This window comes from Akebia trifoliata, chromosome 5 (assembly GCF_017979445.1).
Source record: "Akebia trifoliata isolate Shusen 1 chromosome 5, ASM1797944v1, whole genome shotgun sequence".
NCBI classification, from domain to species: Eukaryota; Viridiplantae; Streptophyta; class Magnoliopsida; order Ranunculales; family Lardizabalaceae; genus Akebia; species Akebia trifoliata.
The window spans coordinates 34,166,520-34,184,835 of NC_141379.1; the positions used below are offsets into that span (position 1 = coordinate 34,166,520).

An 18,316-nucleotide genomic window follows, 5' to 3' on the forward strand; every position below is an offset into this window, starting at 1 on the left:
TTGTTTTTGTGATTGCAGTCCCACTTTTAGACGGTTCATCCATATGTTATATGTGAACTACTTACTTGTATATTACAACTTCATTAGAAGAAATATCCAACTTAAAAGTCTCAAAAGACTGAGAAGACATAAAAGATCGAAGATGAAGATCGAAAATATAATGAACCCTTTTCAAATAATATGAGACTTGGCTCTAGAGATGGTAGAATAAGGCATTCAGTTCTATGTACTACACAAAAACAAGGTAAATCTTGAACAGGGAAATTTTTGGTTCCACACAACTCATATTATAGGTGCTTAATTGCTTACTTCCATTTATATCTTTGTGATCTTGAAGGCGTTGTGTGCTATTGAATCTTAGAGAGTTAGAACATTGCGTCATCAGGTGTAAACAGATAAATTAGGACAATCCGTGCCTCTGTTCGCACAAGTTGCTTCCATTTTATCTTTCAGATTATCCCGAGAATTATCCAACTAACGGGATAATAGATAAACGAATATCTAAGATAAATATCAAACATTGACTCATTGAACATGAGTTTCTTCACTTTCATGAATCTTTGGATCCCGACCCTCCCCCATTAAATTATATGTATGGTTCTGTACACATGCGATGTCCAAGGAAGTCATTCAGCATTTTCCATTGCTATTTGGGGAAAAAAGTTAAATCATTTTATTTTCCAAGAAATCATATATCCCTTCCAACTTATTATTATAGGTGGGGAAATCTTTTTGGGAGGATGATGGCTGGTGACAGTTGGGAAGATCTTGGGAGGACCTACGGTTTCTCAATATTTTGATTCTTCATCCATCCAAGATGAAATCAATATAATGTACCAAAGGGCTCCTCTCAACATCACTCAAGACCTTTCAGAAATGCCCCCACAGATCCATCTGTAGTTATCACGCAAATTTACATCTACAGCTCACCCACCCTGCAACAAGGAACGAAATGGGCAAGTTTCAACTTCAATAGCAGACTAATAATTGGAGAAAAGTAAACAGAATCAGACAAAAACTGCAATCAGAAACACTCGGCTGAAACAACAATGGCAGCATCTTTACCAACATACAAAGATCTTCCCCAATCTCTTGATTACTATGCCATGGATGGAATCAACAACAAAATAAAGTTAATTAAGCACACACCTACCAAAAACACTTTTTAATATTAGAATTCAATCCTTAACGATGACAACCCAAATATCCCATTCTGAAAACTAAAACAAGTTATTCTTAAATTATAAAAATATATCCCTTGTGAAAATGAAACGTAAAGCAACACCCACAAATTCCTGATTTTCAGGTCTAGCACAAAAACGAAGTGACATAAATTTTTAAAAAAAAAAAAAAAAAAAAATTAGAACTACAACAAGCACCTCCGTTCGAAGCATCTTTAACTCATTTTTAACACTTAACCTCCTTCAAACCACAGGCCAAGTACAAGAAAGTGGGGTCAGCAGAACCTTCCTTGTAGTATGCCAAGACCAGACTGCCATCATCATGCATGCTTTCCCCCACGAAACTGCAAAAAAAAAAAAAAAAAATCCATAAGATGTTGCAATTAACCAAGGAATTTCTTGCAATATAAATTGCATATTATTCTGATGAACAGCTATAAACAAGGCCATAGATGCTCCATACAATTGGAAGTCCTTGTATAATTAACTAGCCATCTCACCATTCTTTTTATTAAAACTATAATTAAAAGAGAAATGTTATCAAATATAACACACAAACTTATGTAAAAATATACTAGGAACACCAAGGGGAGGCGGCCTCCTCAGGAATACTAACTCCAGTGTTTGAAACCCAACCCCCCCCAAACAAAGCAATGAATTTCTTGGAACCACCCACCAGGTCCAATTGAACCTCGACTCAACCAGTTGCACGTCAGACTTTCGCGACCGGGAGGGGATATGGTAATGGGATTAGCCTCACCTGAAGGGTGGGTCTACCCACTTAAAAAAGGAGGGGAGGAAGGGGGCATCCTCATGGTTGAGGCCTTATCCTAAAAATTTAAGCTATTGATTAACTTAAAATATTAACTTTAATATTCAACAAACTACTTTTCCTAAAATTATATCCAGCCCAGCCAAAATAGAGTAGATCATGGATGGAATTTTCATTTTTCACCAAGCCAAGGTTAATACGCATGTAGTGTTAGTTCTCAAATTGTTTTTGTGATCGCAGTCCCACTTTTAGATGGTTCATCCATAATCTTATGTGAGACTTAATTGTATATTACACCTTCATTAGAAGAAATATTCAACTTAAAAGTCTCAAAAGACTGAGAAGACATAAAAGATCGAAAATATAATGAACCCTTTTCAAATAATATGAGACTAGGCTCTAGAGATGGTAGAATAAGGCATTTAATTACAGTTCTACATACTTTACAAAAACAAGGTAAATCTTGAACAGGGAAATTTTTGGTTCCACATAAATCATATCATAGGTGCTTAATAGCTGATTTCCATTTAGATCTTTGTGATCTTGAAGACGTTGTGTGCTATTGATTCTTGGAGGATTAGAACATTGCGTAATCAGGTGTAAACAGGTAAGTTAGGACAATCCGTGACTCTGTTCACACAAGTTGCTTCCATTTTATCTTTTAAATTTACCCAAAATGCTCCCTACCTTTCTAGGACAGGGGTCGCATATGCAATAGCCCTGGGATAAAGATAAAGATATATCCCAAGAATTATCCAACTAACGGGATAATGGATAAACGAATATCTAAGATAAATATCAAACATTGACTCATTGAACATGAGTTTCACTTTCATGAATCTTTTGATCCCGACCTCCCCCATTAAATCATATATAAAATCATATAACTCCTATAACTTCTTCTCAATTGCCACCATGCTTTTTAAACTCAGTCTCATCTCGTTCAACTCCGATACCGAGTCGTCTCGAACAAATTTTCTGATACATTTGAGATGTCTCATGAGATAACTTTAAAAATTGAATGTAAGACGTAAAACTCAGTCGAAAAATGAATTTGTTAGTTGATCTCATTCAGCTCTGATACCGAATTAACTCGGGCAATACGTCTCGGTCTCGGACGAGTTTAAAAACCATGATTGACACTGCATTCAACACTTGCGAACAAACCATACACAAGGAAAATGCTCTATGTATGGTTCTGTACACCTGCTGTGTCCAAGAAAGTCATTCAGCATGCATTTTCCATTGCTATTTTGGGGGAAAACTTCATCATTTTATTTTCCAAGGAATCATATATCCCTTCCAACTTATTATTATAGGTGGGGAAATCTTTTTGGGAGGATGATGGCTGGTGGCAGTTGGGAAGAACTGGGCAGGACTTACGGTTTCTTGATATTTTGATTCTTCATCCATGCAAGATGAAATCACTATAATGTACCAAAGGACTCCACGACATCACTCAAAAGACGTTTCAGAAATGTCCCCACAGATCCATCTGTAGGAATCACACAAATTTACATCTACAGCTCACCCACCATGCAACAAGGAACGAAATGGGCAAGTTTCAAATTCAATAGCAGAGACTAATAATTGGAGGAAAGTAAACAGAATCAGACAGAAACACTCAGCTAAAACAACAATGGCAGCATCTTTACCAACATACAAAGATCTTCCCCAATATATTGATTACCATGCCATGGATGGAATCAACAACAAAATAAAGTTAATTAAGCACACACCTACCAAAAACACTTTATAATATTAGAATTCAATCCTTAACAATGACAAATCAAATATCCCATTCTGAAAACTAAAACAAGTTATTCTTAAATTATAAAAATATATCCCTTGTGAAAATGAAACGTAAAGCAACACTCACAAATTCCTGATTTTCAGGTCTAGCACGAAAACAAAGTGACATAAATTTTTTTTAAGAAAAAAAATTAGAACTACACCGAGCACCTCCGTTCAAAGCATCTTTACCTCATTTTTAACACTTGACCTCCTTCAAACCATAGGCCAAGTACAAGAATGTGGGGTCAGCAGAACCTTCCTTGTAGTATGCCAAGACCAGACTGCCATCATCATGCATGCTTTCCCCCACGAAACTGCAGAAAAAAAAAATCCATAAGATGTTGCCATTAACCAAGGAATTTCTTGCAATATAAATTACATATTATTCTGATGGACACTCTAAAAAATGTACAACTTCTATTCCTATATTAAGAGTAACAACAAGGCCATAGATGGTCCATACAATTGGAAGTCCTTGAGCTTCGAAAGCAGGAACTTTGTCGCTCCCTCAATGTGTTTCTTGAACTCTTCTTGCTTCTCTCCTTCCAACTTGGGTGTTATCAGCTTGATGTATCGCTTAATGTATGTCACAAACTGCTTTTTGTCAAAAGGAGGTTGTTCCTACATATAATATAAGATTTATTGTCAGCTTCAGCTGTAGAAAATTTGAGAGGGAATGGGGAGGGGGAGGGAGGGGGAGGGAGGGGGTGGTTTCAAGCATCTTCACCAAGTGGAGAATGTCTTTTTTTCCTCTCTTTTTTGTTAACCAAGGTGTCTGGAACTCTCTTAGGGCACCCGACTAATCCTTAGGCACATACAATCCTTCCCACCACACGCAACAGATAATTTCAGGGATAAATCCCAGAGGGTGGCCTGAATGGGTGATGAGTGTGGCCTTAGTCATCCCACCAACCCTTAGGGGGGTTCACCAAGTGGAGAATATCACCAACCTGAAGTCTGAATGTGTCGACGATATCTACCACCTTGACGGCCTGGTCATCGACACCCTCATCTTCCCCACCTTCCGCAGAAGGGTTTGCACCAATGTCCACATCAACTGCTCCTTGAACAACCCACTGTTGAAAGCAAAATAATAATGGTAATGGTTAGTTGTCTACTACTTGCTGATGAAAATATTTCAATACAATCATAAAGGAGATGGCAACTGAGCACCATTTCCATATGTGCCCAGACACAGTTTTCTTGTATTTTGGCGGCAGACCAAAGATTGGATATGGCACAGATATTATGATCGAATCGAGATCAACATTTTCATGATTAATGTTGGGGAAGTGGGGTATAATGTCATGGTCTAATAATACTGGAAGCATTGCTGGAAATCAAATGTTAATAACTCTAAAAGGAGTCGTTGACGTTATCCTCTCTAAATTTAGCAGTTGTCGTTACAACAAGTGCTGAGATTAAGGGGTATTGAGTCCTCATTACTTTTGTTAGCTATGGTGGTAGAATATTTGATATTTTGATCAATAAAGAGGAAAAAGAGAGGAAAAAAGTGAAAGTTATGACTGCTGACCTTCCCCTCGACCTCCCACAGAATTCCATTCTCTATTTCCTTGTAGGGAAAGGAGTCTGAGAGAAGTTCATCACCTGGAAGCATGAACAGAATTTCTTAAGTGAAATTATAGCCGAATAAACACCCCATTAAAAAAATCCCATAAAATGATACAACACTAACCAAATTCATCAAGAAGAAAAAAAATCCACTACAGAAACATAAGTGACATAAATATACAACAAATGTGATGAAAATAAATCAATCCAGCACCCACCACCTCCTTAAAATGGTCAGAACATTGGTGATGCACTTGCTTGACATCAGAAAAATAATTGTCTTCATTTATGGGGCGATGTAAGTCAACAATGTCTACTACAGGCCAATACCAAGCATGGTTAAAAATTTAGTTTCGTTTCGGTTCTTGAAACGATAAAGAAGCATTACGAAACATATAATACACTAATAACAATTAAAAAGGAACGTCTTTCGCAAGACCATGGTAAAGGAGCACGTCATCACTTTGAAACACAGGGTCATATCAAATATTTACCAAAACATGGGAGACAGGTCTAAAGGACATGGTCTACTAGAGAAGACCAAGGTCAAAGGGATCTCATTCGTTTGAAAGCTGAATCTCTCTCGATCAAGAAACTTAAAAAGAAAATGATGGAAATTTTGAATATCTCAATTTCAATATTTTTTCATGTTGACAAGCTGAAATTTTGAATATTTACCATATTTACCGATTAATTGTCCGAGTCAAGAAAATTTGTGAATGTTTCAAAAACTCGGCAATCAATAACAAAAATACCGATTTTTCAGGAAAACTATTGATCTTCTAGCACTATCCCCCCCACTCATTTTTTTCTTCTGAACAATTCCTTTGCCCAAAAACTTTCCGGAATTTTCCCAACTTAATCAAACTACTAATCACATGCCAAATAATTAATGAATCCGAGCTTGGTTACTATGCATGGGAGAGAACATTAAAACAAGCTGGGGACCTGTTCCTATCAAATACAGCTGGATATTATAACCATAAAAATCTTATTTTGTTGGGCACTGTTTTAAGGATGGAATGATTGAATAGATATCCCATCAATTAGTAGAAAAAAACAAATAGATCAAGATGAAATAGATGGTGAGTGAAGAGAGGTGAAGGGGTAGATATCCAGTCCCAAAAGATTGAACATATCTTTCTCAACATGAAAAAAATTGGTCAGAGGTTCACGTATATAGACAAATATTAATTGAACATCAGGAACCAGTTCATCCGTAAATCCCAAGGAAAATCAAAGGACAGACATTCACCCTCAATAATGAACATCAGGAACCAGTTCATCCGTATATCCCAAGGAAAATCAAAGGACTTACATTCTCTCTCACATTTAAAAGGAAAATCCTGGGGGGACTTTATTCTTACTGCATTGATGTGATAGCCATAGATTGTTTCCTCGAGATACAAGTAAAAAAGTTCCACATCAGAAGCGTGAGAATCGCAGTAAATCCCAATGTCACCCCAGCACTACTCTATTGAAAATATCATGCTCCAATTTAAATAGGACGGGTTCAGATTCAGCCACCCCGGTTTCTAAGACAGAATAAAGAAAGAAAGAAAATATCTAAACACCACTCACTACAACACAAATAATACTTTGTTTTCAGTTTTCATGGACTGGGGTTCATAGATTAAAAAAGACAAAAACTTGGTGAGGATATCATACACAGATTAGTATTAAATTTCTAATTTTTATATTTAAAAAAATCGTCTATTCTGTTCAAGATTTTCTACAAACAAATATAGACCCTATTGCAAGGATAAACAGATCTAGACAGAAAAATGATCTACACAAAAGTTCAGAATCAAATAAACAGATGTAATGTAAAGATTATCGATCGCAAGTAAAAAGGGAGTATAAAAGACAGAAATTTAACAACCAGAAAAACATAGATTTCAGCCCGATAACAAACCATAATAAGATAATTCAAAGCGAGACAAGAGCATCTAGATCTGATTGAAAAGAAAATCCGTTTAGATCCAACAGTTTAAGCTTAAATCAATTCAAAATAAAAGATAAAAAAAAAATATATCAAATACAGTTCCAACCCTGGATTCTAAGATCCCTATAACCCTCTGATCAGTGGGCATCAAATAAAAACCAAGAAGATCTACGAACAAATCAAAAACAACATAACAAATAGTTGAATAACTATAATATCACGAAGCATCGTAAATAAACCCTTAAAAAAAATTAAAAATAATAAAAACAGGATAAGACAGAGAAATCAAATCGACATCAAATACCCCCAAAATATAACTAGAAAACCCTAAAAATCGAAAATTTTGAATGAAAATTACCACTGAGGAGATCCTGATAAACCAACATGTTTGTAGACTCCCTCTGTTCGCGCCGATCGCCAAAGAAGGAGAGAGCTACGAGCGAGAGAGAGCGGGAGAGGGTTTGCAAGAATAGGAAAGAAGAATATTTATAGACGAGGGTTTGTCGGTCTAATTACAGTAAAAGACCTTTCTTTTTAAAAATACCAAAACTTAGTCCTTTTGTATAAAGACGTGTGTAAGTCAAATATGTAGTGCTCTACGGCAATTAACTTAGGCTAAATTAGTAAGGTAATATTGATCTGGACCGTTTACTTGTAGGACCCATGTTTATTCGAGTAGAACACGTGACTATTGCATAGGTGGCGTTTTCTAAATTCACAGCTGGATCTAATTCGTCCAGCTAAGAGGAACTACAGCCTCACTATAGCCACTAAGGTGCGAATACAAAACCAAATATACCTTTCAAAGCTAATAGCTTGGTTGATGCCTTGACGGGGAATAAAGGAAAAGGAATGTCGACCACCACTTTTCTCGTCTTGATACATTGCTCATAGACGCAGTGGCCATCGGCCATCCTCCGTCCCATCATCAAAGCCTAATATAATTGAAACCTATATGTTTTTAAAATATCTGAGTCGACTCAGAAGTTGGTCTTGGGTTTAATTTTGACTAATGAAACTGAGTCAACTTGGAAACTCATCATGTCAGATTAAAAACTTGCCCAATTTATGTGTTGTAATGATATTTTTAGAAAGCAAATAATCAAATTTAAATTTAAATTTTGTAATATAGGAATATTTTCATGTATGATAAATTTAACATGTATTTATTTTGCTTGAACAAATTGACTAGACAATGAGCATCCAAATCTTATTGAGTCTAAGTTTTATAATTTAGGTTAAAACTCTTACAATGATTTAGACATCCACATTCTTCCGTTGGAAACGAACGTGATGAATTTCATCACGTGCTCTGTCCCCAATTCATATTGTAGAGGTAAATCCAAGTTAACCTCAAGTTACTCACCTCTATTGTTCCGTCAAGATGCTCCTTGCTCCTCCATGATGGCACCGGTGTAATAGCTACCAATAATCCACCGATGATCAAATTAGAATTATAGAAGAAGAAGAGATTGTTTAAGTTATAACTCCAGTCAGAGGGGAGCCCAAAAAGATCTTCCGTTCTTGATCCTTCCTCCTTTTTATAGGATTCTCTAATGAATAGATTTGACCACAAGGATTCTAACCGAATTAGAAATATCCTTATCGTGTCCCTGGGTTATTGGGATTCTCATAATCTTGACGCCTAGTACGCACAAAATGAAATCCGTACGCATGTATCGATTTACTCTGCCCTGCCTATCAGGGTAGACGTCCATCTTTGTCATGCCCTCCTGTTAGGCAAACCTAGACTATTGTCTTGATCTAAGTAACACATGCCTCTAGCAATTGCTTCTCTACTCTGTAATCCATGTCATCATCATGACACATGCTGGATCCCGATGAAGTACCTATTTTACCTTCTACACGTGTAATGTCATTAAAAATTGAGTGCAACTTGACCTTCCCACTCCCTTCAACTAAAGAAATCTCCATTTAAAAGGTAAGTGTGCTCCTACGCACATATACTAACACATGATTACATTTCACTTACAAAGCCTTTAGTAGAACAACCTTAGAGTCCCCCCCTCTCTAGTCGGGGGTTTACTTCTTGCATGCATGAGAGGTGGATTTTGGTTAATATTTGAGATACCTAAATACTTTAAAATCATTTGTCATATTCTTTTACTGTGATCTTTGTAGAATATGCGAGAGCTTAGTAGTCTAATTAAACTTATTCTACTTGGATTTGGGAGTCGACACCATTCAATGAATTTAATGTATGAATGAATATCTTAAAAACAATTTTGAAAATCAAATTTTCAAAGAGTTAGTGACTCAAATATGGTCTTAATCTAGAGGTTCGAATAAAATGTTCGGTTGCAAACGAAAAATGTGTTAGGCATCTCATCTTACCTATCAAGTTAGTAGTTATTATGATATTGGTTAAAAGTGAAAACTAAAACTGCTTTTTTTTTTAAAGGTTTTTGAGTCAATATGCTAATGATAATGAACGTGTGCATGATGAGATGAATGTGTGCGTGTGTGTGTTATGAAATATACCCATTAATGAATTGTTTTTATTTGCATTGAGGTAGGAGTGTTAATCCATAAGGATAACATTATTTTGACTCTTGTATTTTTAAATGAAAGATATGCGCTCAAAGCAAGTTTGTTTTTTTATTGGTGAGGCTCTAAGAAAAATTTTATCAATTGGAAAGTATCTTTTGGAATCTTTATCTTGTATACATGAGTGAGTGTGTGCAAAGGTGAATGCATGCAAATGTTCCTTAAGGAACTTATTATAGACTTAGAAGGGGAAATTACCTTGCATGCACGAAAAAGGAAGATTATCTCGCATGGAAGAATTATTCTCTAAACATCCTTGCAATTGAAGATGCTTGCAATACATGATGTATGCTCGTGTTCCTTAAGGAATTTATTATGGACTCTCTAACCACCCTTACCATTTTATGATATTTATAATACATGTTGATGATGATGAGATGAATAATATATTAAAAGAAAATAGTTATGGACTTATAGATAGTAAAGATCCTCCCACAAAGGGATTAACTCTCAACCCGTACTTACCAATAGAAGATAGCATAGTATAAAATCATAATTTTTGAAATTAAAAGCATAATATTACATGAAAATTAAATCTCAGACATGTCAGACGTTATCCATTGTCCCCATTATAATAATTATTATCGCATTATTTTAAGACCACTATACTATTGTAATTTTATTTTCATACTAAGCCCTAAGCTTAGATACTTTCCTTTATACACTATTTTACTATAGAGAAATTTCATTGTCTAGATTTTTTAGGGTCACTTATACGAAATTCAATATTAACGTTCAACATGATCAGGAATTAATAATAATAATAATAATAATCAACACTTTTGTAATCCAACTAATCATATATGATATATCAAAACAAAAAATGTTCAAAATACGACTAAAAATCCAAAAATGAACCCAAAACTTAAAGATGTGATTGAATCACCATTTCTACAGCAATCCATGCACACCTTAAAACTAGTAACCAACCAAACGGGGCCGAAGAACCCTAAAAGGGGTAGTTAATCTACTTATGAGATGGCTAGCTAGGATGACTTTAGCTCCATGGCTCCTCAAATACTTGACCGTGGGAATTGCAACTCTAATCCTCCTCGTGATAACATAGTATAAAAGCATAACTTTTGAAAAAATAAAAAATAAAATTTGTGGTGGTCACCTTCCTGTCTAGTCTACACGTGGTTCCACCTTGGCATGAATGATGGTACTAATCATTAATTACCGCACTCACTTTCAACACACAAAGTAAATTTGAGGGGTAGCGTTATTTGGCCAACAGTTTGGCAAACATTTTGGCAAACACATTTTTCAAAACATGGGTTAGAGGTCTTAGAATGGGCTGATTTTTGGTGAGGATGATCTTTACGGTGAGGAGATCATCATTACCAAAAATCAGCCCATTCCAAAACTTCTAACCCCATCAAAAATGATTTAAAAAAAATGGACGGTTCATGATTTTTCAACTTGTAAACTGGGGCTAGAAGTTTTGGAATGAGCTGATTTTTTGTGAGGATGATCTCCTCACCGTAGAAATCATCCTCACCAAAAATCAGCCCATTCCAAGACCTCTAGCCCATGTTTTGAAAAAGTGTTTGCCAAAATGTTTGCCAAACCGTTGGCCAAATAACGGGACCCAAATTTGAGATAGTCATTTTCTTTTCCTCCCTTTCTTATATTATGAGTTAGTAATGTGCGAAGTAGGAAAATAGTAGTTTATTAATGTGGGATGGGGAAATATGATGTAGATTTGGAGGCCCATCACGCGTTTAGTGCATTTTATCAATAATATTCATCGCATTGCAAGTAATAACGGAAGTGAATGGGTCATGTCAATCCTTTCACACCTACTTACCTAAAAATATCCCATGGGGATGGATCATTTTCCCACTCCTTCGCGTGGGATATTCTCTCTCTCTCTCTCTACTTATATTGTTATTTTTAGGTTGAGGAATTCATCATCATCTGTCCTTTTTTCTTTTTAAGGGTGTAAATGGGTATCCAATTACTCGGTCCAATCCTAGGTAGCTATTTTGAGGACCTTACAAGAATTGAATCTCATTCAGGTAGTCAATGGGTACACGACTAGTAAATTTATTTTATTTATAATAAAAGTAGTAGTCTGATTAAATACTAAAAAAGAAATATATTGAAGTAAATGTGAAGTGTTTAATTTTTATTATTTCTCTAAGTTAACGTCCACTAATTTTTGACATATTATACAATTTCGATAACAAATAAATTACATGTATCATAATTTTTTACGATTTTATTCTCAAAAAGTTTGATTTGCTTAAAGAATTCATTGTTGTTTTTGACTTTCGATGGAGGAGTTACAAGTTAAATAATATCATTTACAAATATTTCTCTATTTTGTCGAATACTTATCTTCTTCTTTTTTCTCATTCAAGGAAAACATTATCTAGCTTGGTGGGTATCTAAGGGATATCGAATATTTGAAGGGTCGATTCCAATTCCAAGGATCTCATACCCAGAATCAAAATCAATACAAATCGGAATCGAGGTTTTAGTTAGGTTTTGGTTATGGGTATTTATGAAATCGACCTCGACATCACCCTTTGACACCTCTACCTTTCCCCTTCACAAGTACAAAAATCCTTGAAAAACCGTCTCCTTGAATTGAGCAAGGTCTTAGGATCCATTTCAATGCCTTACAAAACAGTTGACTTCCATACGGCTCAAGACATAACATGAGTTAGTCAATTAGGGTTGTCAATTGATCAAGTTGACTTGTTCAATTTGAAAAAAATAAAATAAAACAAGGACCGTGCCATGAAATTGAGCATGCGTGTAATGTCCACAATTCTCAAGCCCCTTAAAGGTTTGAAGTAGATTTCGGCTTACCAACTTGCAGTCCTACCATGATAGTGTCGAATTTTTGGTAAAAAAATAAAAATGAATTAGAAAATCAAAATTTTTTATTTTTTATTGGATGGGAGTAACTTAATAGGTTACATTACCAATCATGGAATAATTCTCTAAAAAGTTATAACTTCTTTTAATTCTAACCAACATCTTCTTTGGAACGTAATTTTCAAACCAATGCCTTTGAGTCATTGGTTCAATTTTGCCTATTGGCACTCTATTTTTTTTATTCTTCTTTGAAATAATGGGAACTCCTCATTGTTTATTTATTGGAGTTAATCCAAGACGATAAAAGTATTTCACTTCTGATTTATTCTCAAGTAAATATTGTTAGATTCTTGAGTTTAAAAATATTCAATTAATTATGCTTAAATTATTCTCATTATTTATTATTTGTGAGATATATTAAAAAAAAATATCAAATATTTTCGGGTTATCCATAAATAGAGATTGGAGTGCTACCCTCTATGTTATACATTATTGTATCTTAGGAGACATGCATTTACGAACTGTTGGCACCAGAGCAGGGGTGAAAGTTGTCTTAAGGACATTGCGTTTGACATGAAGCCTTGATCTTAATTTGTTTCTACAAAATGAGAAGTTCTTTCATTTCTATGTGTTTTTTTTTTTCTCTCATAATATTTAATTTGGATTCAACTTAACTTTTTCATTTAATTCTACACTTTATTTATTTCTTAATAAAACTGATTTGCACTCGTCAATCTTAAGACAAAGTTTTGTTTATGTGTAAATTAGTTTATTTGATAAATGAATCATCAAGAAATACCAAAAAAATTTGATGGTAGTGACTTCAAAAGATGGCAATAAAAAAATGGTGTTCTATCTTACTACCTTGAATTTTACCCATCTTAAAAATAAAATAAAAAAAAAATCTCATGTTCTTAATTAGAACGAGGGATATGAGACTACAATTATTGCGTTAGAAGCTTGGAACCGTTCAGACTTCTTTGTAGAAACTATATTTTGAATAAACTAGATAATGTGTTGTACAAAATGTACTCACAGATTCAAATCACGAAATTACTTTGGGAATCCCAAACAAAAAATACAAAATGGAAGATGTCAGAACAAAGAAATTTGTTGTTGATAGATTCCTAAATTTTAAAATGGTAGATTCCAAAATAGTCGAAAATCAAATCTAAGATCTCTAAATTTTAATTCATGAGATTCGTGCTGAAGGTATGTCAATCAGTGGATTTTTCCAAGTTGCATCTATAATTGAAAAACTTTAACAGATTTGAAAATATTTTAAAAATTACATTAAGCAGAAAATAAAAGAAATGTCTATGGAGAATTTGTTTGTGAGGTTAAGACTCGAAGAAGATAACAAAAATAATGAAAAGAAAGTTGTGGTTTCATCCATGAAATCCAAAGCAAATGTTGTGGAAGAAGATTCATCCAAATCCAAATCAAATTCCCATAAAAATAAAGAGTGGAAGAATAATAGTCCCTAAAACAAAAATTTCAAGAAAATTGTAAGCAAATATTTAATGTGTGGGAAACCCGGACATTGAGTAAAAGATTACCGAAAACGCAAGTGACATGATTCTTTCAAAACTAACAAACATGTTCAAGTTAATGTAGTCAAATGGAGAATTTTGCAACAATTATTTCAGAAGTAAACATTGTGAATGAAAACAATTATTTCTTAAAGGCTAAGTTATCTATATCACGTATGAATCCATGAGTTGTTTAGAATCGTAGTGAACCCAACTGTAAGAACCCGTTGTATCAAAAAAACTTTGTGTGACATCTATTGTCTTGATTTACAAGAATGGTTAGTTAGATCCAGACATCATGTTCACTGGATAGCTAAGTAAATATGATTAGTTTTCATTAGGGAAAGTTCAAGTTCAAAATACACTTATTTTGATGCAAAGGATTTTCATCTTGTAATCTTTATATAAATATACTTTTTAATTTTGTTAATCTTTGTTTTATTTTTCGCATTCATGCGGAGGATTGTTGAATTTTTTGCAAAATAAAAATAAAAATAAATTAGAAAATCAAAGTTTTTTATTTTTTATTAGATGAGAGTAACTTAATATGTTACATTCCCAACCATGGGATAATTCCCTAAGAAGTAATAAATTTTTTTAACTCTAACCAACATCTTCCTTGGAATGTCATTTTCAAATTACTGCCTTTAAGACATTAGTTCAATTTTGCCTATTGGCACCCTATTTTTTAACACTTCATTGAAATAATAGGAACTCATCGTTGTTTATTTATTGGAGTTAATCCAAGAAGATAAAAGTACTTCATTACTGATTTATTCACAAGTAAATATTATCGGATTCTTTAGTCTAAAAACATCCAATCAATTACGCTTAAATTATTCTCATTATTTATTATTTGTGAGATATATTAAAATAAAGTACCAAATACTTTTTGGTACGCCATAAACAGAAATTGGAGTGTTACCTAGGGGTGCAACTTGGTTCGGTTTAGAGCAAAATCAAAACCGAACCGACCAACATCGGTTCTATTATATGATAACCAGAATCGAACCAAATTGGTCTAATACCGAACCAGCCCAAACCGATCTTAACTCGGTTTGGTTCGGTTCGATTTCACGGATTGTCGAGAGATTCACTCATTTTTTCGATCGAACTCTGAATTTGTTTTGCAGCTTAACAGAGAGAGAGGGGCACGGTCGACAATAGTAAGTCGTAGAGACGATAAAGACGAGAGAGAGAGAGAGACACACACACACACACCGGTCGGCAGCCGTAGGTCACATAGACGAACGAGAGAGAAGAGGCATGGTCTGCAGCCGTATGTTGCAGAGAGAGAGAAAGAAAAATAGGGATCAACCGATTGCACCGTCGGAGCTCGCACCGTTGAAGGTCAAGATCGCAGCCGCAACCACAGCCGGAGAGAACCAGTAAAGAGAGAGAACCAGAGAGAGAGAAAGAGTGTGAGAGAGAGGGGGAGGGACCGATCGATCACACCGTTGAAGGGTCGTAGCCGCAGCCATAACCGGAGATAACTAGAGAGTGAGAGAGAGAGGAGGGGAGGGACCAACCGATCGCACCGTCGAAGGGTCACAACCTAAGCCACAGCTGGAGATAACCAGAGAGAGAGAGGGACCGACCGATCGCACCTTTTGGTGCTCGGACCGTCAAAGGTCACAGCCGCTGCTACAGCCGGAGAGAACCAGAGACGAGAGAGAGAGAGTAGAGAGGGTTAAGGTTTAAAATATTTATAAAATTTTGGTTCGGTTCTCGGTTTGGTTCGGTTATTTACATATCCTGAACCGAAAACCGAACCGAATCTATTGGTTTTTAATTTTTTAACCCAAAACCGAACCGTTATTTAGTTAAAACCGAACCAACCCAATCCAAAAGTCATGGATTGGTTCGGGTCTCGGTTTAATTGAATTAAGTTGCACCCCTAGTGCTACCCTCTATATTATAGATCATTGTATCTTGGGAGATAGACATATACGAACTGTTGGCACCAGAACAGGTGCATAATCTGTCTTAATGACATCATGTTCAACAATGAAGCCTTGATCTCAATTTATATCTACAAGCTGATGAGTTCTTTTAATTTTATATATATTTTTCTCTCTTAATATTTAATTTTGATCTAACTTAACTTGTCATTTAATTCTGTACTTGATTTATTTTCTTAATAAAATTGATTTGTACCCATCAAATATATCAAAATATGTTGTTTGTTATGAGAAGAAGAAAAAAAATGAAAATTTCAGAAGAAAAATATGACTTAGAGGTTCGTGCATGATTATATATATAAAATGAAATTTCCATTTCAATGGTGATTGGATACGTTTTTAAGAAAAAAAAATTGAGATCCTTATTCGTCTCCAACAGCATGGCCTATAAAACCTTTTCGAGATCAATTTCGTGACCTTTGATATCCCAACAACATCCATCCCAACGACTTATTGCCCTAGTTCGAAATAAGCATATTGCCCAGTGCCCTTCCTTTTTCCTCGTCTAGATCGAGCAGTAAATCCAACTTTACGTAATTGGGTAATTTATAGTCGTACATCGATACCCAAAAGAATTATTCTCATTGTAGTAAGAAAAAAAATAAAATTCCTCTAACCAAACTCTAAGAAAATACTTTTAGATTGATGTTGGAAAATCATAATCGCCACCTCCTAAACTAAAAGCTATCTCTCTTTAAAATCGAGAGTTGCTATTGGTACCCCATTTTTTACTCATAACACCCCAATTACAAAAAAATAAAAATAAAAAATTAAGTAAATGGTGTGGAATAAGTAAAAATTGAAGTGCCAATAGAAACTATAGATTTCTATTTTTCAGTTTTAATATTTTATAGGAGTCTAATCATAACTGTAAACAACTAGTGAAATTGTTTGAACGAGTGTGATTAATTTGAGTCAAACCTTTGTAATGTACAATGCTGTGCTTTAATCTTCAATTGGGTGATAAATAATTTAAGAAATTAGGTTGTAGTAAGTAAAAATTGGGGTGTCAATAACAGCTCTCTTGAAATTTTCTTAGATTCAAACAAACACAACAAACATTTTTCTTGGAACATGTTCTGTATAAACTTTGACCTCCCAGTTAAAAGCTTGTCCAGATTTCCGATACGGTGCGAGATTCTAAAAACTTTCTTACATTAAGGTACTTGACGTCCAGTTCACGTGACAGAGATTGCCGACTCCGCACTCATCCTTAGTCAAAGCAGACAGCTACGCTTTGGTGACAATTATAAATTTTTAGTTGAATTTGGCACACCACCTCCGGGTTTTGGTAAATATTTGAAATACTACATATATTTTAAAATTAACAACCCACCCCTTGACCACAGTCTTCACTAAGTGACTATCATAAAATGCACTAAGCGCGTTTGTCGAGATTGTAAGACGCGGGTGGATGTGCTCTCCAAGTTGTGACTTCAAGTCTTTATATGCTCCTCCACAAAAATATGACTACTTACCCGACATAACATGTGATTAGGATGGATGGTACGTGCGGTCCCAAGTAGCCCTGGATTGAAAATAAATTAAAAAATATATCATATATTACATGATTTTTCAGATAATTAAAGATTGAGATGATCAATCTAAATCACCTCGACATCATTTGTGAATAAGAGAAATGAGAAGAACAAATTGTCCCATTTCCCTTACGAACTTCTTTTTGCTTAGGCCTATTTCGATAAAACCATGCTTGTTATTGAGTATTGGAGGGTTTCAAAGAGGAAAAATTATATGTTTGTCAAAGAGATCAAATATAAGGGTAGTTAAGTCATTTTATAATTACTGTCATAGAAGACCTTGGTCTAGGGCTATATCAAATATTAACCAAAACCCGGAGGGTATGTCAAAATAGACTAATTTTTTTTAAAGGAAACTTCACTGTGTTTCACACTGCGCTGGCATGGTTGTGTGTACGGAACCATATATACTTCTCATCGAGATACGAATGACAATCACCTATGGTTCTGTAGCATGTCCACGTCAGCACATTGCGAAGCTCAAGTGACTTTTGAGGTTAGACCAGTGCGACTCGTTTTTTAATAAAAATATATCGAAAAACAAATCAATCTCGAACGTCAAATGAACTTCATCCGACGACCGAGTTTACTTTTGACATCACCAAACTATTAAATTTTCGGACC

At 34.9% G+C, this 18,316-nt stretch overlaps 1 protein-coding gene across 2 annotated transcripts; it reads right to left on the reverse strand.

Moving 5' to 3' along the window:
* Positions 1 to 1,150: 1,150 nt before the first annotated feature.
* LOC147402461 (translationally-controlled tumor protein homolog) lies at positions 1,151 to 7,777 on the reverse strand. 2 transcript variants are annotated; one of them, XM_086444129.1, is made up of 5 exons: positions 7,623 to 7,777; positions 5,282 to 5,355; positions 4,698 to 4,823; positions 4,211 to 4,368; positions 1,151 to 1,525 (listed from the first exon to the last, which is right to left on the reverse strand). In XM_086444129.1, the coding sequence occupies exons 1-5, from the start codon at positions 7,648 to 7,650 to the stop codon at positions 1,408 to 1,410; spliced, it is 504 nt and encodes a 167-aa protein (XP_086300255.1). In that variant the 5' UTR covers positions 7,651 to 7,777; the 3' UTR covers positions 1,151 to 1,407. The 2 variants fall into 2 exon arrangements, with proteins under 2 accessions (XP_086300255.1, XP_086300254.1); XM_086444128.1 differs by lacking the exon at positions 1,151 to 1,525 and adding an exon at positions 3,694 to 4,061 and having other exon boundaries at positions 7,623 to 7,776.
* Positions 7,778 to 18,316: the final 10,539 nt, after the last annotated feature.

Coding starts and splice junctions, on each gene's coding strand:
- LOC147402461 (XM_086444129.1), bottom strand. CDS start 7,650: ATGTTGGTTTATCAGGATCTCCTCAGTG. Junction 4,824..5,281: donor TGTGGGAGGTCGAGGGGAAG/GTCAGCAGTCAT, acceptor TGCTTTCAACAG/TGGGTTGTTCAAGGAGCAGT. Junction 4,369..4,697: donor TCGACACATTCAGACTTCAG/GTTGGTGATATT, acceptor TATTATATGTAG/GAACAACCTCCTTTTGACAA.